General features: G+C 41.4%; 1 protein-coding gene across 1 annotated transcript; it reads right to left on the reverse strand.

The window, feature by feature from the left end:
* Positions 1–1,890: 1,890 nt before the first annotated feature.
* LOC140582485 (interferon-induced protein 44-like) lies at positions 1,891–22,675 on the reverse strand. The gene is made up of 6 exons (XM_072706903.1): positions 22,662–22,675; positions 22,372–22,567; positions 13,266–13,418; positions 12,838–13,009; positions 7,616–7,716; positions 1,891–2,067 (listed from the first exon to the last, which is right to left on the reverse strand). Exons 1-6 carry the CDS (start codon positions 22,673–22,675, stop codon positions 1,891–1,893), a joined length of 813 nt encoding a protein of 270 aa, XP_072563004.1.
* Positions 22,676–24,263: the final 1,588 nt, after the last annotated feature.

Below are 24,263 nucleotides of genomic sequence, written 5' to 3' on the forward strand. Positions count from 1 at the left end.
GTGGGGGATCTCATTACAGTCAAGGACCAGCCAAGAGCCAGTCAAGGTCCTGTCAAGGACCTGTCATGGAAAGTGGGGAAATTTTAAGCGGCTGGATCTGTACTACACAATTGAACCTATCCAAAGCTAAATTACTGAATTAAAATCAGCACAAAATTTGGCAAAAGACCACCATAAATCTATGGTGCCATTCGGGGAGCCTGCAACCGGCCCCTCGGATCCAGGTACCAATTCTCATTGGGTATGAGTTGGACCCTGGGTCATGAATATTCATGGGACCCATGGGGCATAAAAACCTCACACCCAGAGAATCGGAAGGAGGAGGAGGAGGAGGAGAAAAAGTCATCGAAACAAAGTCATCGAAAAAGGAGAAGAAAACGCAAAGCCTCCAATCCAAGACTGCGGGAGAAACTACGCGCGGAGAAGATAAATCTACCATCGAAACTACGAAGCCTCTTCGCCGCGAGTTTCAACAAAAGACAAAGCTGATCCCCGCTGCAATCACGTAAACTCACCGTCAACTCTCTCATAGGCAGCTAGTACCGGCTGATTTACACTGAAATTTGGGTTGCCTGTTTAGATCCTAGGCTTGCCGTTGCAGAACAGTATTTAATCAAAGCTGATCACTGTTTCCTACTGTAAATCCATTTTCCGTAATTTCGTTATTGTGTTTGTATGTATTATGTTATGTTTAATGTTTGTCCTGTTTTAGTGTAGTATTAGAATAAACGCATGCTGTTCACATTTTAAATCTCCCTCTCTGTGCTTACAATAAGTCACTTTATTGGTCTGAATCCCGTTACTGAGCTTTGAAGTCCCACTCGCGTCCTCAAGTATCGCGAGACTCTCTCTTTGGCCAAGAGCTGAGTCGCTAGGTTACAGAAAGAAGCTAACCCGGTGGACGGGCAGCTATCTTTAGACTGAGTAGTGATACCAACGAATGAATTCCATTCACATTCTGGATTTAAATCATCCAGCTCTTTACCAAGTGGGACTAATATAAAGACTGTGATATCGGAACAACAACTCAAACCTAATATTCCCTATTTAATTGTGTATGAATTAATAATTAATTAATTCATAATCAATTCCCCTGAACATTGGTGGGAAACCATCCCCATTTGAGCTGTTCAATTCCTACATACATGTGACACATCCTTCGATTAAAACCTCCAGCGATTAATAATTTGTGTCTGAGACCATTTAAATTAATTTTATTGATTGTTTCCAGACCCACAATCTAACTGACAGAGATACTGAAGCGATTTCCCATATTGGTGCCAAAACTTGTGTAGAAAGTTTCTCAGGAGCTTTAATAATAAATAAATCCACCCCCCTTCACATACAGGTCCACAGGCACTCCCAGCTGCACAAGCACTTTTATTCCACCTATTGTCTTCCCATAGTATTTCCCTTTATTTCCAATTTATATATTTCACCGGTTTCATGTACATGGAAATATTTGTGAAATCTTCACAAAAAGACAATATTGCCAATTTTATATCTCATTTTTTTGGTTTACATAAGTCAAACTAACATGTCTATTACATATATTTATAGCAATTAAATCAGTAAGTAGTTAATAGGCTATCTCAGAAAATCACTGAATAATAGGTGGTGTACACAAGCCAGATTGAAACCTGTAATCTAGTAATCAAGTTGACAGAGACACTGAGGCAAACTCAGAATATAGACATAAAACACTGAACCAAACCACAGTTAAGACTGAGACAGACACTGACCTATGCTGCAATCACTAGGTCATTTTTAGTAGTTTATATCTGATTATACCTATAGGCTGTAGGACACAAAAACTTGGACAGCAGCTCCTAACACCATCAGAATGAGCCGAAGGAACTGCCCAAATATAATGAATTCATGGTGTACCTTCTACTGTGTGCTGCTGTAAAAATTATCCAAATGATTGTCAGCAAAGTTTAGCATCTGCTGCATTGCAGTGAGAAGCAGGATGTCACAGCACGTGTCCAGCGCAATCTCATGGGAGTAATTCTTCACTGGAAGCACCTGCGACACTGGAATGCCCAGACAGTCACTCGCTTTGTAGATCTGCAGAAAGACATGCAGTTCACACACATATTCCTCTTGAAATATATTTCCTTCCGCTGCTGTATCAGGAGATTATTGTCAAACAGTATTGTAAAAAGCCAGCATTGAAATGGAAGAAATCTGCCGAATGTGGATTGACAATGTTCCATGTATGATGTTTGTGTGTTCGTCTTCACATTCAAATTTTGTTTGTCTCATAATAATCATACATGATTGATTTGCAGTGAAATGTTCTTTCACAACACTTGACACGACACCTATAGACAATAGTCTGGTGGGGGGGAGGGGGGTTACAGATGTCAACTTAATGACGTGCAGATGTGCAGTTATGATATAAACAAAAGGCAGCACAACGTCAAGCAGAGATAGTCTGCAATTAAGTAATAAATATGAACAATAAAGATTTGAGTAATGAAATTTATCATGGGGGGTGGATAGTGACCAAGTCTGCACTTCCAGTGCAGTCAGAAATTATTTGCACACTGCAAAAAAATGGTCAAAAATGGAAATTAAACTGAAGATATTGAAGAGCAAACTTTTGTAGACCCCCATCTAATATGTTACTAAGTATGTGTCTGTTATGCAAAGAAACAAGGAAAAACCTTTATTCAAAACATATTCTGGAATTGTTTTCAAATTATGTAATTTATTGCCTTCAAAAATTATTTGTACACCTGGCCATTGGAGTTTTCTCAAAGTCCTGCTCCGCATTTGGTACAGTAGGCAGCAACAAGAGCATGCAACCTCCTGGGCTCAAGGCTCTCCCATATGCGGTGGAGCCTGTCTTTCAAATTCTCTTTGTTGCTTGGTGGGTTGCTTTGATGTACCTGTCTGTCCTTGGACTGGTCTTTCTTTTTTTCTCTTCTCTCCAGAGTAACAATTTCATGAGTCTTCTTGAACTTCTGAATGATGTAGTGCATGGTAGTGTGCCTCATTTCAAGTCTGGTGGCAATTTTTCAAACAGAAAGATCCTGATTGTGAAATTTTACAACTCTTTCTCTCAATGCATTGGATATTTCAGCTGTTTTAGCCATGTTGGGAAACTCAACTAAGCCTACGCTTGTGTGGAGAATGCATGACCACCAATGCTACTTGTAGAAACTATGGGCACCCAATTACCTGCCTTTTTGGGACACCTGCTCTTATGGGTTGTGTTAAATGATCTCTATTATGACTGGGAACTCCTCCCATTGTCACAAATTCTTTCAACTCTATGAATGGCCAGGTGTACAAAAAATGATTTGAAGGCAATAAATTACATAATTTGAAAGCAATTCCAGAATATGTTTTGAGTAAAAGTTTTTCCTGTTTCTTTGCATAACGCACACATAGTTTTAACATTTTAGACTGTTTGTTACGACAGGCGGGAGGGAGAAGGGAGCAGGAGGGAACCACACAGGGGCCGAGGGAACGGGACGAGGGAGAGACGGAGGGGACACGGAGGGAGCAGGAGGGAACACCAGCGAAGGCAGGCAGGCGGGGGAAGCCGCGGCAGGCGACGGCGCAGCCGGAGCCGGCGATGGCCCCGTCCGACACCCCGCCGAAGCAGGGGGACCCGGAGGCGACCGACATGGAGCCAGAGGTGATGCCGAGGACCGGCACCGAGGCACCGGGGGGGGACCTGAAGGTGACCGCCGACCTCGAGCCGGAGGCGCAGCAGGCGATCCCGGAGCCCCAGACAAGGCGTGCGAGGGCGAGCCAGGGGGCAGGGCGGGCGGGACCCGGCGCAGGTGTCCCCGCCATTTCCGGGAGACTGAGAGGCGGGGACCCAGCTGGGGTCTGTCACACTGGGGTGACAGTGGAGGAGTCACGGGGGAAGTCACAGGGGCAGTCACAGGGGAAGCCATGGGGGAAGTCAAGGCAATCCCCGAGGGGTCCCACTCAAGCTCCCCCTCCGACTCCACTATGGAGGGAGGAGCGTCAGAGCAGCAGTCAGGGACCTCCTCGGGGACAGGGCCCTCGGGAGCCGCGGGGAGCTCAGGAGCCGCGGGGAACTCAGGAGCCTGCACAGGGGTTAGGGCGGGAGGGACAGGAATCAGGGCCTCAGGCGAGGTAGCCTGTGTGGCTGCGGGCGTGGCGGCTTGGACGGGCGAGCCGGGCAGGATGGGCAGGTCAGAAGAGCCGGGCTGGACAGGCAGGACGGGCAGGTCAGAAGAGCCGGGCTGGACGGGCAGAGCGGCGGCCTCAGGCGGGGCCGTGGGCACCTCAGGCGTGCGGCCAGCAGGGGGCGCCTCAGCGGGCACCTCAGGCGCGCAGCCAGCCGGCGTAGCAGCAAAAGTGGGCCCCGCCAACGCATGGCCAGCAGGGGGCGCTGGCGAGGCAGACAGGACAGGCGAGACAGGCAGGGCAGATAAGACGGGCAAATCAGGGACGTCGGGCAGATCAAGAATAGGCGCCAGGGTTGGCGCCGGGCGTGCTGGTGCTGCCCCTATAAGGGCCTTGGGGATCCGGGGAATAGAGTCCCAGAAGGCCCTAGCCCCCCTGTTAAACAGGCGCGATAACCGGTAATGGGAAGCAGCCAGGGGTGGTGGCTGCTCTGTCACTGCGACGGGGGCTTTGGGTACCTGCGGGGGCATCGCTGCGGGGGTGTCCATGGTGATCACGGATTCCCCCTGATCATCAACCAGGAGAGAAGCTGGGGAGAGAGAAGCGGCTCCCAGGCGGATGGTTGGGGCTTCCTCAGGTGCGTCTCCCTGTCCGCGTTTCTTCCGCTTTTTTTTTTGGCCGCCTACCTGCCATGGGCAGCGGCATTTGGGACACCTCCGGCAGCTCGAAGAACGGACCAAATGGCAGTCCGCTGGCAAGGGCTGCCTTCCGCATATTGGTTTCTGCTACCCCACGCCTCCCTTGCGAGGTGCGCGTCTCCGGGGAGAGACGTCTCCAACACGTCCCTGCTCCGGCTGGCCGTAGCCAGAAGCAGGGGATCCTCCTGGACTTCGGGCTGACGAAGCCAATACAAAACCTCGTCCACAAGGGCGAGGTATTCAGCCTCGTTCAGCTCCGGCTTCTTGTTTGTGAGATCCGTCATTCTGTTACGACAGGCGGGTGGGTGAGCGGTGAAGCAGGCGAGAGAAGCCAGATGACCGGGTAAACAGGGTTTTTAATGGAGACGAGAAGGCAAACATGGGAAGCACGCATAACCATACACATAGCAATACAAAAATTAATTGTTTGAGTAGTAACTCAGTTGTTTTGAGTGTACTTAGATTGTTGGAACATTTTAAGTTGTGGCGATATGATTCCAGTTTGTTGCATTAACTCATTTTCTCTTAGTTGACTTCATGATCACTACACTAAAAACTGACGAGTTAGTTCAACTCAAACTGTTTGAGGAAACCGATTGCTTTAAATCATTTAAGTTTATGAACTCAAACAATTAAAGTAAAAATATTTTTTGTGTTGAGTAAAAGTAACAAGTATTCATAATTTAAGCAACTTAGTTAAATCAAGTTAAGAGCATTCATTAGTTTGATTTAAATGACTTGAGTAACAATAACTTAAATGCATCCTCCTTACGCAAATGCTACTATTTAAGTTTTATTTACTCAGTTTAATATGCGCACAAGACGTCATGAGGATCAGAAGAGCCAGCACAAATTTACCCACCATCATGAGAAAGACTCTGACCTTACAGCTTTTTCTTGTTTTATATTGAAGTTTTGCTGGCTTAGTTCTGACTGATCTTGATCTGATATGTGGTTTTCTCAGATGTTGCTATTGAATCAGAGGAAAAAATTTTGGAGTTAGTTGAACTAATTCATCCAGTTTTATACTGTAGTGTGTGTTGATCTTCAGAGAGTGAAGCACTTTCCTGACTGCAACAGAGAAAAGAGTCTGTTTGGGTGGCTGGGGTCCTTCGTTATGTTTCTGGCCTTAGTCCACCATTGTTTGTTGTAGATGGATTGCAGGTCAGGGAGCTTGGTGTGAATGGTGCCCTCCACTGCTTGTACCACCTGCTGCAGAACTCATCTGTTCTGTATGGTGCAGTTTCTGAACTAGGCTGAGATGCTCTCAATGGGCCAAAAGTAAAAGATTGAAGTCCCTGAGACATCTGAGGTGGCATAAGTGTTGGCGAGCTTTCTTCACCACAGGACCCGGACAGATCCTGTGTGATGCTGACACATAGGTACCGAAAACTCTCCACTCTCTCCACTGGTGCCTCGTTGATTATGACCGGATGGTACCTCCTCTTCTCTTTTGTGCTGAAGTCTACAATTAAACCCCTCCAGTTAGGCCTTTTCCTCATTGTTAGTGATTAGGCCCACAACAATAGTGTTGTCAGCAAAGTCGACCATGGTGGTAGAGTTGGAAAGGCACCACATAGTCATAGGTGTACAGTGAGTACAGCAGGGGGCTCAATACACAACACTGGGGGGCCTCCAGTGCTGAGGATGAGACATGTCTGCCCACCCATACAGCTTGTGGTCTCTCAGTCAGGAAGTTGTAGGTCCACATGCATACTGATGGGCTGAGACCCAGATCCTCAAACACAGCAAATGTCTATGCAGCAACTAACAGCATTTATACCTAGATGACTCAGGACAGTGTATAGCAGATATGTTATGGCATCATCGGTGGGGCAATTGCGATGGTATGCAAATTGTAGTGGGTCCAGGGCGATAGGTAGAGAAGAGGTGATGAAGTTTCTGACTAATCTGTCCTGTTTCCTTCTATAGTCCACAAACATTCAACCAGGTGAACTGCTATCTCTCATTTGGTCATTATGTGTGTCTGTCCAGTAGTTGGCATCTTATCAACCTGTATCCCAAATCAACTTTTACCTCATAATGTTCCATATTTTTTAAGGATGCTGCAATCAAGATTTTTGGGGCTGATCACTATTTGCTGGAATCAGATCTCGCCGATACTCATCACCAGTCACAGGGTAAAATTACATTTACTACCAAACAACATGGGTCAGAATACAGCTCTTGGTGACAGGCCTAGGCTTTTCCAAGAAATGAAGGTTGATTTTTTTTAAGAAAAAATTTTGTGGAGAGAGTCTATTGCTTTCCTCATCCAAAATTTGCACAGCTGTACAGAACAACCGCTCCCTATCCGCTTTCTTACATGGAGCACAAAGATAAACTCGGTGAAGACACATATGTCAAATGAGGTTCATGATGAGTTGAATGCTTTAGCAGATGATCCTCCATGAGCATCTGCACATATGCTGAAAATGGCAAATCTTTCATCTTTAATAGATATGTAGTAAAACTGCCAGTCTGGGGACAACACTGTGCTACTGCTGTGTTTGAAGCTCCATGCAAATATTTTGAGTCCTCATTACACATATTGTACATCATCTGTAAAATGGGCTCTTAAGATTGGTCAAATTAAAGGCTGCTATTGAGTAATTACGACTGATTTAAAATCGGCTGCCAATTTAAATTGCCTGACGAGCAATTAGAACATTTCTAATATTTTTGCCACAGAAATTCAGGTTAATTTCCCTGTCAAGGGACCTGCTGCAGGTTTCCACCAATGATGCCCTAATACGTCTGTGCAGCCTTAAGAACCAATTTTAGTGTTAGACATCGAAACTCACCTGCTCCTTTATGTAGCAGCTGCGGTACACGTTCTTCAAATCCTTTTCAACGTGTGGGCACGCTTCGTCCACTTTGGTCAGTAGCACCATTAGAGGGACATCTAAAAACATCAAGAGAAATGTCTCACTAGTCACATTTATGTTCTGTGGAATAAGTCATCATCAGGTGACAGTTTTTTGAGCAGACTCATAGCATTGATGTCTGTCTTACTCAGAAGCACCTGTCATCATCACTCTGCCCTTCCTGAATGCACACGTATTCAGCTAAGTTCATTTTCTTGTCCTATCTTTCATTCCTAGTCCTTTTTGTGGGCTATATTTGAAAGGTAGTCCATGAGTTTCTCACAGATGTAGTGGCTCTGTGTGGAAGAGCATCCAGGAGCTACTGAATACTGTCTTCTAAAGCTATGGAAAGTATTCAGATTTCCATTCCAAGAAAGTGAATTTCTCTTGGCTTTCTGAATATACAAATACGTTATTAAAGTAATTTTAATAGATTTACCATGTTTGCAAGATCAAGTGTCTTTAACTGTTCTTTCCATCCTCGGACTGCTGCTTCAGTTATGCTGTAATTTGTTTCAAACTGAAAAAAGTCCCAGATCATCATCTATAGAATGTTCCTGGGAAATTTGAAAATCAAGTGACTTCTGCAGCCAGCCTTCCCAATGCTGCCACTAAGTGGTGTTTTAGTTACTTTTTGAGTTTTTGTATTGAGCCCAACAGATATGTGACTCTTCTGCCGAAGGCAAGATTCAAGCTGGCGACCATCCGATCATAAGTCCAGATGCCTGGCCCACTGAGCTACACCCCTCGTGATAGTTTGGTACTATGCATGTTTCAGAAATGGCAGATGTGTCTTAATTTGACTCTCCATAGCTACAACTTGTGCACAGGTGATACAATATTAATTGGCCTCCATCTATCTCTGGCACACTTTGACAGCAAGAATGCCTCTGACAAGGTGCTGCTCATAGACTTCAGCTCAGCATTCAACACAGTAATTCCACAGACAATAAGGGTGTACTCATATTAGCCAATGCATACTATGCCCGAGCATGATTGAGCCCCAAAGTCCAGTATGTTTGACTAGTGTGATCGCTCCTTACTGTGTCTAGGCATGGTATGCTCAACCACACACACACACAAAAGAAGAGTTCTGAACGGATTAAGTTCGAGTTCTGAGGTACCACTATATTTTATTTGCAAAACTGTGTTGCGAAAAAAAACATGCATGCAGATCAGATAGCGAAACACATTTCACAAATATGGCCACAAAGGATCACTTTGGTCTACAGTTAGTGTTGTCACAATACCAAAATTATTACCTCTATATAGATAGTACTTCAACTATCACATTACCGGTACTGCAAGGATACCAATGCAGAAAAAACAGTATTATTCATCGTAAGCTATGCACTTATAACACTGATTTTCAAGAAATATTTATCTCAAATGCATTTCAGTTGTTACCCTTTTAATTTTAATAAATTAAGCCTCACTTCACTCCAACATGGGAGTGGGAAAGCACATGTATACAAGAGTAATGAGGGAACTAACAAGAGACAGCTGGCTGTGCTAGGGTTAGGAATGAGAGGAAATATAAGAGGGCTAGGCGTGGCTTGTTAGGGCCATGGCAGGGAGAAGACGGGCGGGATATAACAGTATGGGTATCCTATACAACACTAGTCTGTATAAGCTCAGATATTTGGGAGAATGTGGGAGAATGTAAGAAAGGTGGAGGTGGGCATTTGTGAGTACACTCTAATACACAAACTGAAAGCCTCAGTACAAACACAACACACTGCCATGGGATACTAGACAATGTAATGTGAAAATGTGCTATAAGTTAAATTGAATTGAAATATAAAATCGATTTCCACCTGCTGATTTTCCTATTTTCGTAGAGGTTATAAGTTTTACACTAAAATGGGTCTATCAGACAAAATTTCTGTATCATATGGAAATATGTCCCTACTTCTTATGACATCTCCAAAACAAATCATTCGAAAGTAATCCTGTTCTCTGAAGTGTAGACAATGTCCAGCAATATCAGTGAACAACTTTTATACTGAATACATTTTCCCTTGGCCTTGTTAATATTTCCTGCTCACATTTGACAAAAATCTCAACCAGTCATCATTATAGATAGTACTGCCCAGATCTTTCTGCCAAATTGTTTTAAGAGTGTTGCATTTGTCATCAACTATGTGATAAGTTTTTATATAAAATATGGATGCTTTTAGAGCTTAACAAATCAATCAAATGATTGCTGTCACTGACATCAAACTTATAACATTATAAAGACATCTTATAACTTATAACATTACAAGTGCATCACTTGTAAATATTTCCAGAAATTCCCATTACCTTCAATATAATATTTTTATTCAGTTTCAACTATGACAAGGACACCCCATTCTCATATAAAGCACTAACAATATTTACCCCATTAGATTACCACTGCTTCTGGTAAACTCTTTTGTAAAATTTTTTTAAATACAGGAATATGCCCAAAAGAGCTATATCATTGTTTAAAATGTGATATTTTATGTATTTTATGAATCTTGTTCCACATTGTGGGATGAGCTGTAACAAGTTGTAAATGATAGGGGATTCAGGATGGTCAGTAGGAAAGTAGGACCCCTGCTGGCCAAAATGGGGCACAGGACAGGACTGAGGGGGGCAGAACATGTCAAGAATCTATTAGACTAGCACTAGAACTACTAAGCCTGCGCAAATCTGCGTAAATTCCCTAGAACTACTAAACCTGCGCAGATTTGCGCAGGTTTTCAGCTCCATTGTCCTCCTGCTTTTGTTGTGCAAACAAACTAATCACCTGTGAACCCTGGCACATTTGCATTTATTTACTCAGACTGCTAGCTCAAATCCAAGGCAGCCCAAAGCTATGTGTGTGACATGGAAACCTTCACAAAAGCCTGCCATATCTATGCAAAATATTCCACACACTGACTGACCTACAAATATGAGACACACATTCACAAAATATATTGAATCACAAGTCTGTTTTATTTATAAAAAATAGAGTGAAAATAGAATGAAAAGTTGCTAATAGAATGAAATGAATAGAATGAAGACATGATACCACATCAGTCTCCAATGTACAGTACTGTGCAAAAATCTTAGGCAGTCCAAAGAAATGTTTAAAGCTGTTTATCTGGGTAGCAAGTGTACTTTGGCTTAGAACAAAAAACACAATTTAACATTAGAACATGTGCAAATTAAGAGTAACAATAAAAACTAGTAATAATTTCTTCTGTTTTCTAAAAAGTTACTGACATCTAGTTGGATGGCTAGATGAACACCGCTTCAGTTCCCAAACTTCTCCTCGGGGGCACCTCAGCCGTACCATGATTTTGTAAAATTTCACCAACAGCTCAATTAATTAATTAAATAAATTGTTTAAAAAGTCAGTGACAAATTGTCTAGCTGTATGGGGTGTGCTAGTGGCCTAGTCAAAAAATACATGGCTGTACTGGATGGTTGCTGCAAATACTGGGGTGATTTTAGCAGAGGCTCTGAAATGGCTAAGCTGACACACTTTGACAGGCATAATATCATAGTTTTACACCAACACATAGATAATTTAAATGTCATTTTCTTTGCCTGCCTAAGACTTTTGCACAGTACTGTATGTTTGTACACAAATGTCATAAGCTGAGTGAACTCATGGTCCTTTTGCTGCATGAATCGGCAACGGAGTTCAATTCAATTCAATTTTATTTATATAGCGCTTTTAACAACAGTCATTGTCACAAAGCACTTTATATTTAACTGGCCAGAACCCCACCAAGCAAGCCTGAGGTGACAGTGGCAAGGAAGAACTCCCTCTACACAGCAAATGTGCCAGTGTTAAATTAACACTGCATGGTGTCTATATGTGACCACACCATTCAGTCTTACCTTTAACACTTTTCAGTGTGCAGTGAGTGTTGTTTTACAGTGTTAATATTTATTAACTCTTATAGTGTTCAATTTACAACCTAGAGTGTTAGGACAATGTGTCTCTACCCCTTCCCAAATTGCAAGCCCATATGGGTGGCACACAAGTACAAAATGGGTGGCCCATATCTGCCCTATTTTAATGTACTCTCATTTGAACTCATTTGGGCATTCAGCTGCTGTGTTTTACTAACCCACCATAATAAGAAAGACTCAGACCAACATAGCCTCTTTTTATTTTTGAGTTCAGTACAGATCTTGATAACCAAAGATCTGTACTGAAAACCGCCTGTGATATGCATGAATGTATGGCACCAGTAGCCAAACACAGTTTATGAAGCTAGTCTGTGTAAGACTGCATAACATAACTATTTAGCAGGGCTGAAAAAAGGTGAGAGCTATCTTAATGACTGAAGGAGTGTATTTCCACTAAAGCAAATATAATGGGTGGTGGCCTCATTGCTTTTAGACCACAACTTGGGATCGAAGAACAAATCAAATCATTTTGCTTATTTAATATTAAGATTTTCATTAAGCTTAATTTTTAGAAACCCACCACAATCAAGGATGGTATGGCACTGATATTAGTCTTTACCACATTGCTTTTCTGGGTTGTATGTGTTGGTATATACTAATTGGTCTGAGCAGTGTAGTTATTTATGTGTGTCTTCAATTTGAATTGTAGAGGTGCATAAAGTCCAAGCTTAGGCTTAGAAAAGAAACAAAATAAGTAGTTTTCTGTAGCATTTTTCTTCCAGCCAATGCCTTTTCTAGTTAAGCCTTAAAGACTAGAAAAACAAGACTCACTGCACACTGTAAGGTGTTAAAGGTAGCACTGAATGGTGTGGACACATATATACACCATGCAGTGTTAGTTTAACACTGGCACATTTGTTGTGTAGGCTGTTTACACGCACATTTCAAACCTGAGATAATGCTAAGTCAAATCTACAGCACAGCCCTAGTTGAAAGATGCAGTATGTGGAGCATATTTGTTAGTTAATTAAAAAAATTATTTATCTATCAATCGATCATAATTGATTCATTGGTTAATTAATTAACTTGATTAATATATAATCTATCATGTGTAAAATTCTTTTAAAAGTCTTGGACAAACACAATTTTGATTCACTGCATGCCTGCATAATTTGAAACAACAATAAAGTTTGTCTTGAAAATGAAATTTCCAGATCCAAACCCTTACAACACACCACACACAATCACAGATGTCACCTCCCTTCTTGGTCTCCCAACTCACTAACCATATGAATGAAGTTTCTTTTGTATCTCTTGAAGTTTCTTCAATGTTGATTCTGGCATAACTGCAAATGTTCTGGCATCCATCACATACACCATGCAGTGGATCCTGTCCTTAAGTGGCAATTGGTACTTCGTCTCACTGTCAGTAGGTCTCCATGCGTCTAGAGGGTTGAACTAAACAGACAAAAATATGCGACACATACAGACACTCACAGAGTCCATCAGAAACTCAAGTAAAATGGTACAGAATTTCATATGATACTTGGATGTAAAAACAGTATCTTATTTATGTTAAAATCAAATCAATTTGGTTTCCTTGTAAAAAATATTGGGGAGAAAAAGACCAGTAATTATAAACATGTGACCTTTGTAGTCTTTGATAGCAGTTGTTCTTGAGGGTTAGTATACAGGTGAGATACACAGTTCTTACCTGGAAATTGTCTGGTATGTGGCCCCTCAGGATGCTGTCAATATCTTCAATTTTCACCCCTCCACCATCAGTTTGTTCCAGTCCCATGGTGTCACACAGTAGGAATGCCAGTGGCTGTCCATCTCGACCCGCCCTCACCTGGTAAGTGCGATACTGGAAGGAGAATACATGATGTCATTCATCTTCTAACTACTTATCCAGTACAGGTTACTGGGCAGCCTGGGGATTCAGTCCCTTCCAAATGCACATGAGGACAACAAATAACAACTGAATAACAGACTGGAACTAGAAAAGATGCTGTCGGAAAATTTGTATATAAAATCTGTATTGTATACCAGATCCCAAACTTGTAAAAACAAAACACTAGCAAGCAAAAAAAGGTTCTTCCATTCATCCATCCATTTACCACCACTTATATGAGTCTGAGTCACAGGGGGAGCAGCCTGTGCAGAGATGCCCAGGTCTTCCCCTCCCCAACTACCTCTTCCAAGTAGGGCTGGACGATATCATACCGGTATTATATCACGCATGCGCAGTAATCACTAGGGCTTCCGATGACAGGCGCAACATTTGGCCGTGCGCCAGCTTTTCTGTGCTATACGGACATTTATTTACGCCCACAATTTAAGCAGCTTAGTATGGCTAAATTATTAATGAGGCTTTGTATCAGAGTATGTGAGCGCAGTGGAGCAGTGAGAATTTCCGCTCCTCGCTGACGAGGCTGTTGGCTCCGCCCACTTCTCCGCTCTAATTCGCACTAAGCCGCTCCGCTCAACACCGCTCCTCACTCCACTAAAATTTCCTCCCGCTTCAGTCAAATCGCTCCACGCTCGCTCCAATTTAAAAGAGGGACAAATAATCTGCATGCCTAAGAAATGTCACCTTAAACCGAAGCCTTATATCAAAAAGAAATATGAGCAACGGCAACATTGCCACTCAGAAAATATTTATTTTTAAGCAACATATAGGCAACAACGGACAGGTTTGGCAATGGCATTCCACACAAAAATAGGCTTAAAAATTAAGGAATCAGTGGGCTTAATAGCCTAAAGAATATACAGGCTAAGCATCCACGTTTTAAATTCCTCAATTTTTTTCTGTTGATGCTGCTGCTGCGTCTCTATAAAATAAAATTTCACCAACAGCGTTACGTGAAATTAAAAAAATCCTATTAGACCTACTTTGAATGACAAAACGAATTTATTTGACCAATAGTCCTGATGTATATTTGCATAGCATGACAGGGTACTGGCAACAAATGTTGCGCCTGTCATCTGAAGTACTAGTGATTACTGCGCATGCGTGATATAATACCGGTATGATATCGCCCAGCCCTACTTCCAAGTCCTCTGGGGGTATACCCAGGCACTCCCAGACCAACCAGGAGATACTGTATAATTCCTCCAACGTGTCCTGGGTCTGGCCCGGGGTCTTCTCCCAGTGCAGAGGTCGACAACCTTTTTAAAGCAAAGAGCCATTTCATCGTAAATGTCTGAGCCAAGATTTACAAAGAGCCGCAATGGATAGAGAAGAGGGTTTGAGATATGATTTTTAATGTGATATCAGTATATATTTAACAAAAAAAATAAAACTTCATGTACTTACAAAAAATAAAGAAAAACAATATTGGATCGGGGGCTATCAGTTTTTTATCAGTTGGACGCGTAACAGCGCAAAGGTGACTAATATCACAATATTGTTCAGTAGGGTGGGGTGAAAAAATCTAAATTTCCAATAGCAATTTCCAATAGTGCGGAAAAGTTGTCACTGGACCTCGTTAATAAACGTGCAAAATATCTTTAAAATAGGTTAATATTTTCAGGTTCCGCAACACGATCTAAGTATTCACCTGTCACATCAATGCGCAGATCCATGCTACACAGCAAATGTGCCAGTGTTACATTAACACTTCATGGTGTCTATATGTGTCCACACCGTTCAGTGTTACCTTTAACACTTTTCAGTGTGCAGTGAGTGTTGTTTTTAGTGTTAATGTTTATTAACTGTAATAGTGTTCAATTTACACCATAGGGTAAGTCAATGAGTCTCCACCTCCACATATCTGCCCCATTTTAATATGCGCAAAAGACATCATGAGGATCAGAAGAACCATCCCAGATTTACCCACCATCATCAGAAAGACTCTGACCAAACAGGACCTTACAGCTTTTTCGTGTTTTGTATTAAGCTTTACTGCTTCATTTTGAAGATTGGAGAGCTGTGTTCTTGTAACGTATTGCTGTTGAGTCAGAAGAAAAACTCTTGGAGATATCACCAGAGTTGTATGTATGTTAATGGTGTGGAGATATGTTTGACTGTCAGTCCTGCCTTTGGAAGGTTTACAATTGTTGAATGCTATGCCTCCTTTTTCTGTGCAGCTTCTGGTACCGTTTCCTTCTCAGTACATGTTTGCATATCGGAGTATGCAAAACAGCCAGTATTTGTTGAGGGGGGAAAAGTATATGTATTGAGTAAAATTCAAAATAGGTGTGGAAATCCAGGTTTTTTGCTTTACACTTATAATTTATGTTACAGTGTAAGTATTCTTTAATTATCCATCCATTGTCCAACCTGCTTATCCTACTGGGTCGCGGGGGATCAGGAGCCTATCCCTGAAGCAACGGGCATGAGGCAGGGAACAACCCTGGATGGGGGGCCAGCCCATCACAGAGCACACTCACACACCAGTCACTCACACATGCACACCTAAGGGCAATTTAGCAATGCCAATTAGCCTCAGCATGTCTTTGGACTGTGGGGGGAAACCGGAGTACCTGGAGGACACCCCACAATGACATGGGGAGAACATGCAAACTCCACACACATGTGACCCAAGCGGACACTCGAACCCAGGTCCCAGAGGTGTGAGGCAACAGTGCTAACCACTGCACCACCATGCCGCCACTATTCTTTAATTATATCTATTATAATAATTATGGATATGCAGTAGACAGACTAACTTAAACATACCATATAACTCCCACGAGTGCATACAATTCGACACAACTACACAAGCATTGTTTTAACCTTTTTAAAGAACGTTAACGTTACTCTGTCAACAGCCTATTCTCTAAATTACCGAGCTAACAAAGCTACGTAAACAGAGCGAACATGAGAGCACCTGACTGCAGACGTCAATAATGCAGCGTAATGGAATAATCTCCCGATCAAACTCCGCTTCCCGAAAGTTATAAACTGCCTCCGGAACCCAGTTAAGGTACAAAAATCTATTCAACAAAAATAGTGATGCAGTTGTCTTTTTTCGCTCAGCCGAGCCTTCTCTGTTGCTGTGTGGAGCAGCCTGTGTCAGTCACCTCTTTTAGTTCTCCTAGTTAGTTTAATAATTACTGATTAGTGATCACACCTGACTGACAGGTAAAGGAAAGCTGGAAAACCAGCAGGGCTCGGACCTCGATTTGAACCCTGGTCTAGCTTTGTAATCGGTGTTTGGTGACTGGTGCCATACATTTCATGCACTGTTATACCACATGTGGTTCTCAGCTGAGCTTTACTGATTTTTTTTTTAGCCTGATTGAAAAAAACCCATCTTATTCATGCTTAAATGAACACATTCATAATTAGTGTTTTTCAATGTTTTTCAATGTTTTTCAATTTATACAAGCACAGCTCTTTGGTTATTAACAGCTGAACTGAAACGGCTCTTAGAAAAGGCTATGTTGGTCTGAGTCTTTCTTATTATGGTGGGTTAGTAAAACACAGCAGCTGAATGCCCAAATGACACTACATTAAAATAGGGCAGATATGGGCCACCCATTTTGTACTTGTGTGCCACCCATATGGGCTTGCAATTTGGGAAGAGGTGGAGACACATTGTCCTAACACTATAGGTTGTAAATTGAACATTATAAGAGTTAATAAACATTAACACTGTAAAAGCTACACTCACTGCACACTGGAAAGTGTTAAAGGTAACACTGAATGGTGTGGACACATATAGACACCATGCAGTGTTAATTTAACACTAGCATATTTGCTGTGTACCATAAGAGAGTCAAAGAAATGTATCTTGAGTAACCTGCATAAGTGTATTACATGCAATAGACTTCGCGGTAAGGCTGTGGAACAGAAGATGGCAGATCTTCCACCCAATCGTTTCAGCACTGAACCCCCTTTTACGAATGTGGGTCTAGACGTGTTTGGCCCTTGGACCATATATGTTCGTCATACTCGAGGATGTGCAGCAAACAGTAAAAGGTGGGTGGTACTCTTCACATGCTTAAGTGTACGTGCTGTTCATATTGAGCTCATAGAATCAATGGACAAATCGAGCTTCATTAATGCTCTGCGACGCTTCTTTGCTGTTCATGGCCCTGCTAAGGTGATCCGCTCAGATTGTGGCACAAACTTTAAGGGAGCCTGCAAAGAACTGCACATCCTTTTGCAAGATGAGACTAACATCTCACAGTATCTCGGCGAGGAAGGATGTACGTGGCTGTTTAACCCACCCCACTCCTCTCATATAGGTGGAGTGTGGGAAAGGATGATCGGGGTTTCAAGACAAATCCTTGATTTCATGCTTTTGCAGATTAGCCCTTCACATCTTACTCATGAGGTGCTTTCGACTCTCATGGCCGAAGTCGCTACAATACTAAATGCGAGACCCCTGATACCTATCTCGACTGATGCAGACTCACGTTTCTTATAGACCCCAGCAATGATTCTGACGCAGAAGGTTTGTACACCGCTTCCCCCTCCTGGATCCTTTGAAAAGGCAGATATGTATCACCAGCAATGGAAACGAGTCCCGCATTTGGCAAGTGTCTTTTGGAATAGGTGTCGACGAGAATATCTCTCTATTCTCCAAAGCCGAAGCAAGTGGCAAGCTTGTCAGCCCAACGTCAAAGACGGAGACCTGGTGCTGCTCAGAGACACACAAGCAAAAAGTAATCAGTGGCCCATGTGGCCAAAGCACACCATGATGATGATGGAAAGGTCAGGAAGCTTGAACTGAAGGTTTCCAAAGGAGGAATTGTTAAAACTTTCTTCAGGCCTGTAACTGATTTATTGGAGCTTATGTCTTTCTGAATGTTGATTTGGTGGTGTTCATGTATTATATTAATCTGCTAGATTTATGTAAGTGACTATTAGTGGTATTGTGGTAAATACCAGGTGAGAAATGTGGTGCTACTTGGGGATGTTTGTATTAGGTGCCCCCTGGTGGCTCCTTTAAAATCTTTAGCCAGTTTGGTTCATGTTACTTCTTATTGGTTGTGTGTGATCACATGGGTAAGGTTATAGTTCAGACAGGACATTTTGTTGGAAGGTTTCACACTGTTTAATTCTTTGCATCCATTGAGACCTGGGGCCCCATGTATAACGACGTGCGTAGAATTCACACTAAAACATGGCGTACGGACAAAACTAGGAATGTGCGTAAGCAAGAAAAAATCCAGATGCATAAAACATTTATAAACATTTCCTTTATAAATCCCAATGAGCGTGAAATTTTTCTTATGTGAACAAGCCCACAGCCCATAATTATGTATATTTGCATATGTAAATCTGTATAAATGCCCGCTTTGTTCTATGTTTTTCTTAAACAACAATGGATAAACCACGAGGGAAAAAGAAGTATTTCAGCGAGTGCAAAGTGGAGGTCATGTTAACAGAAATCAAGAAAAGAAAAGTGTAATTATTTGGTGGTATAAGTAGCATCAGCAATAAACGAAAGTTATTTCGTTTAATGTACATTAATAGAGTACATTAATAGAGTGAAAGTGCTTTCTATTTACAGTACATAAGCATAAGCAAATTCGTTCTCTGAAGGTGTCTTTATAGCAATGCGCGCGCAGTCGATAGCTTCGACTACGTTGGGAAAACCGGACATCACTGCAAATTGTGCTTTAATATTTGCCTGTTCAACCACAGGGTAAGGAAATTTTATATATCCTCCTGAGACCTGACCTATTCATTTATTTCCATTGTAGTGGACATTGTATTTTTGCATTTATTTTTTCACTGATGTTGGGAAACGTATTTATTCCTGTTGTGCTGTGAAATTAAAATAAGAATAAATTTGAAAAAATCTAAATTGTAAGATGTCTTATTTCCTCCAAAGACAAATAACCTACAATTGAAAGACACTTTTTTCCTTGGGTCTCAGTAGGATATCTGGGTGACAAGCGGATTATGCCGTCCCATACAGCTGGCATGGCGCGACTCAGTGTCGACTGAGAAATACCCGATCGGTCCGCAAGTTCTCGCTGAAAAGCACCTGTGGCTAAGAACCCGCGAGTGGACAGAACTTGTAAAGGGACAGGTATAACACAATTCCTCATCATCTGCCTTTGTTATACTGGCCCCAGTTTAGTACACAGCTCCAAAAGGATTGCTCTTGGAAATCTGAATCAACTTAGAAGCCAGTTATCATAATGGGCCTGAATACACACTCTCTTCTAATTTTTCCATAAGCTATGTCTTCCAATAACGGAAGAGTTGCCATGGTAGTTATAATGTTTCAGTCATTTTATGCACCGTTTTATTGTTACAAATTGAGTAAAAATCAGGTGCCGTACATTTATAAACAACATACAATTAATGTCGGTGTATTTGATAAAGTCAGCGTCACTCATGATTGTGAGTTTAAAAAGGGAAACCACAGTAGCAATGACTTGCCACTGAGTGCCGTCTGTTTACAAAACCAAGCAGAAATGTGCATACGCCATGTCTCGAGCTGCTGTGAGAATGTGCGTAGCGGTACGCCAAGTTTAGTTTTTTTACATCTCAACGTGAGCGTGGAAACGGCCGTACGCAACATTTTCATGCGTACGCACCGTTTATACATGAGGCCCCTGGAGAAGCTTTGTTTGTAAGTTATATTTGTATGTCTTTATTAATGATTAAAGATTAATATATATTTGTGATATTGAGGAAATTTATGAATAATTATCCAAACCTTATTTTGATATGTGTATGTAGCATTAAGTGACTGTTACACTGTTAAGGGTTCATTTAACTTTGAGATAATTTGTGTATTTACAGTTTCACAAGAAAGTGCTAGGAACAATGCAAGAAAGCTTTGATGAAGACTAACAAGTAAACAGCGCTCAACTTTGCTTCAACGTCTGAGTCATCATTTAATCCTTACAGTGGCCAGCACAACTGTTTAGCTATCTGTCACTTAATGCAAGCTACGCAAGCAGGGGACAGAATAGAACTACTTTGTCAAAATAAGAAATAATATTTCTGAGAAAGTGTCAGTAACCGGTGGTGTTCCCAAGGGTTTGACTCTTGCTCTGTAGCCAAATCCTACAAGACAATATCTTTCAACAGCTATGCAGATGATACTCAGATTTACTTGGCCGTCTTTTCAAACAATTATGGTCCCGTTAACTCACTTTGTAAGTGACTTGAGCACATTACTAATCCCTTATTTGTCAGTATGAGGTGTTGCTTCAATTTTGGGGCAATTTGCCTCAAGATTTGATCAGTTCCAGTTATTCACCCATATAACGTGTCTGCATAGTTTGAGCTATTGCACAAACAGGATCAAATGTCAAAATTGCCATTTCCCATCACTCTATTATGCTGCTTGAGTGTTGGTGCTAGGGATGGCGAAAACTAAAAAATTTCTTGACCGACCACCGAGCCTCAGTAGCCGGTTGAAACCGGTTAACCGATTAGTTTAAAATATGGTACGCTATTTGAAATAACAGCCATTTCGAGCCGCGCCTGCAATTTCGCAACTCTGTCGCATCTCTCTGCCGCTCTGCCTCCCGCACACACACACACACACTGCCACTCACGTCACTTTTTTAAAATCCCCTACACCGCGAAACATGAGTCCCGCAAACGCGGCGCCGAAGAGCTTGTTGTATGTAATCGTAGGACAAATGGCTCCTTAGTTTCAAATGGTTTGGGTACAAGGTGATCGCTTTGAAAATAAAGGCGTTTGTCTAGGTTAGAAGCTCATTTCAAACATTGCCACGGCTCATTTAAGAAAATGACAGCTCCGAAGAGACGCCGCTTTAGTTGAGGTAGTGCTAACCATAATAAAGAAAGATGATGATCATCATCACCTTATCGGTTACCACTGAAATGTAGATGTAATGTATTTCCAAATCTAAGCCCATCTTATGCGGAATGTTGCCTAATAGACTGCAACATGATAAAACCAATGGATAAAACAAGGCACCTTCAGAATGCGTAAAAGACGCACCGGCCAAGGCAGGTCTAACTCACTGTGTGCCTTCTAATAACGGACAGGACAACTCTGTTGTATAATTAATATTATTTTTTTATTTTTCAAAAAGACAAGTGTCAACTTCTGTTAAGGGCAACATCTCCTAAACCATAACAGACAAAAACCTACAGCTATTCTTAAGAATAACATTAAATAAACGAAAAATTATTAGAATCTATGAATGAGAATACTGTAGCCAACAAACAGCTCACAGACAGGTGTTAAGGGTGCTAATTATTAAAACATAACACAACGATTTGGCCATTAGTTATTCTTGGAAAATAAATTAACGAAAAACAAGTTAAAGTTAAATTTCGCAAACCTTGTGAGCGTGCGAACACAAACGCTGTGACCTCGCGCAAAATGTTTTTATTGGTTTATTAAGTACAAACAGGCGAGTTATGAAAAATTGAGTGTGAGGGATAATTTGTTCACTTAACACAAAAAGATGAGGAATGAGATGGCTAACTGTAGTAGCGTATAGTCCACTGTCTATAATAGCCTAATTTAGATATCACTTTTTTTTTTTAACCGACTACCGACAACTTTGACCGGTTAACGTTGATACGGTCAACCACCGGTCAAACGGTCATCGGTTAACATCCCTAGTTGGTGCAATATTAAATTTGATCAGTTCCAGTACATCCCCCAGACAACGTGCATGCAAAGTTTGGAAAAGATCTGTCAAATACATTCTGAAAATTTGAATACTTTTTGAAAGCACCTGCAGCAGTGAACTGGTCCCATGATCATGTGTATTCCCAGTCTGCGTCATACAACTAAACATAGCAGATGTAGAGCAAACACCAAATGAGAATATCATCCCTCCTCTCTAGCAAGAATATTATATGATGGATGCTAAAATCTCACACCATGACACGAAAGCACAAATGATCATATTACCTTTGTTGTATTGCTGAAATGACTCCATCCTGCTCTTGCTTGGACTGCTATATTACCACGGAAGATGGAGTTGATGGAGTTGAAAAAGCTTGATTTTCCAGCACTAATAGCACCAATTAGAAGAATCCGAGCCTGGGGCACTGAATGAATAGTGGGTGTGTATTCTTGCACGGATTTCTTGAGCTCGATTTTTGTCCTAAAGGAGTGGATATTTGAATTAGAATTAGGAATTAGTTTTTCATCAGGAATATAAATAATCTCATATCTTATAACATATTACAATAGCTTACATCTCATTAGCCATCTGTTACTGAAATCGTATAATGAAATATCTTGCATTCTAATTAGAAAGTGCCTAATTCTTTATGTAGCAATGCTGTTATCCAAAGCTATGCACATATAAGAAAGCAAGGTCAGCCAGGCCCTGGAGCAGTTAGACTTAAGGGTCTCACACAAAGGCCCAACAGTGAACCACGGGATTTTAACTAGTGACCCTCCGATCACGGGCGGTGGGAGGAGTGCTCAAACATATTTTAGAAATATATACAAAAAATTATAAAACTGCTACGAATAAAAAATAAAAGCTGTATATAAAATTTGATAAAAACTGGTTTTATACCTAGGTTCCCATATAACATTCCTCCATGGTTTATCAAGGAGCTCTGGTTTTTTCTCTACTGTCTTTGGGGTACTTTCTCCATTTCCCTTTGTCCACCACCAACTTCCAGACATTTTCCAACAGCAACTTCCAGACCTGTTAAATGAAAGTACTGTGTTTTGCTTTTCAATTCAAAACAGGTTTGTCACAAATTACCCATTACCCATATGCATCAACCAGTTTAACAATATACACAGCAAATTTGCCAGTGTTAAATTAACACTGCATGGTGTTTATATAATTCTCACCAAATGAGTGTTACATTTAACACTGCAATTAGTGTTTTTGTATAGTATTAAATTTTATTAGCTCTTATAGTGTTCAGTTGACACCATAGAGTGTTAGATCACTGAAACTCCACCTCTTCCCAGATTCCAAGCCCATATAGGTGGCACCCAGGTAAATAATGGGTGGCTTATGTCTGGGGCAGCCAGCTACTGTGTTTGATTAACCCACCATCATAAGAAAGACTATGACCAACAAAGCCTTGTCACCTGTTATGTAAACTTTACATGTTCAGCTTTGATTTTTCAGAAGACCAGCCTATTGTGTTTTTGCAAGCTGAACACGGTTCTTCTTTCTGACTCTTACTTTGCTTATGCATTAAAGTTGGGATTGAGTTAGTGGAATAATGTTTTCAAATTTCATTATTTTTTTTTTTTTAACTTATAAAATAGTTTTATTGTACCAGTACAAAAGTAAACCAATTGAGCCCTCTCGTGATTGCCTGTGGTATGAAACTGAATAAAATGTATGGTACCAGTCTTGGGGAAAACCAGTGAGAGAGCACTGTGCAAGTTGTCATGTGTTCCTAATGAGAAGGCCAAGACTGGTAATCAAACTAGCCTCTCAGCGGGAGTGGTAGTGTAAAAGCAGTGCTTATTGACACAGATAATAAAACTTGTTAGAATGCATAATATAATTATTTAGCAGGGCTGAGAGAAGGTGAGAGCTCCCCTAGTGGCTACAGGAGTGCATTTTCCCTAAAGCAGATATAATGGGTGGTGGCCTTATAGCTTTTAGACCACGACTTGGGATAGAAGAACAAATCAAATTATTTTGCTCATTTAATATTCATATTTTAATTGGGCTTAAATTTTAGAACACACCGTGTTCTAGGATGGTATGTCATGGATATTAGTCTCTATCACATTTTAACATTATGAATGTTTGCCTATGGTTTAGTTGATGCATGCCAGTTGGTTAGTGTAGTGACTATGGTAGGTGTGAGATT

This window comes from Paramormyrops kingsleyae, chromosome 24 (assembly GCF_048594095.1).
Source record: "Paramormyrops kingsleyae isolate MSU_618 chromosome 24, PKINGS_0.4, whole genome shotgun sequence".
Classification (NCBI taxonomy): domain Eukaryota; kingdom Metazoa; phylum Chordata; class Actinopteri; order Osteoglossiformes; family Mormyridae; genus Paramormyrops; species Paramormyrops kingsleyae.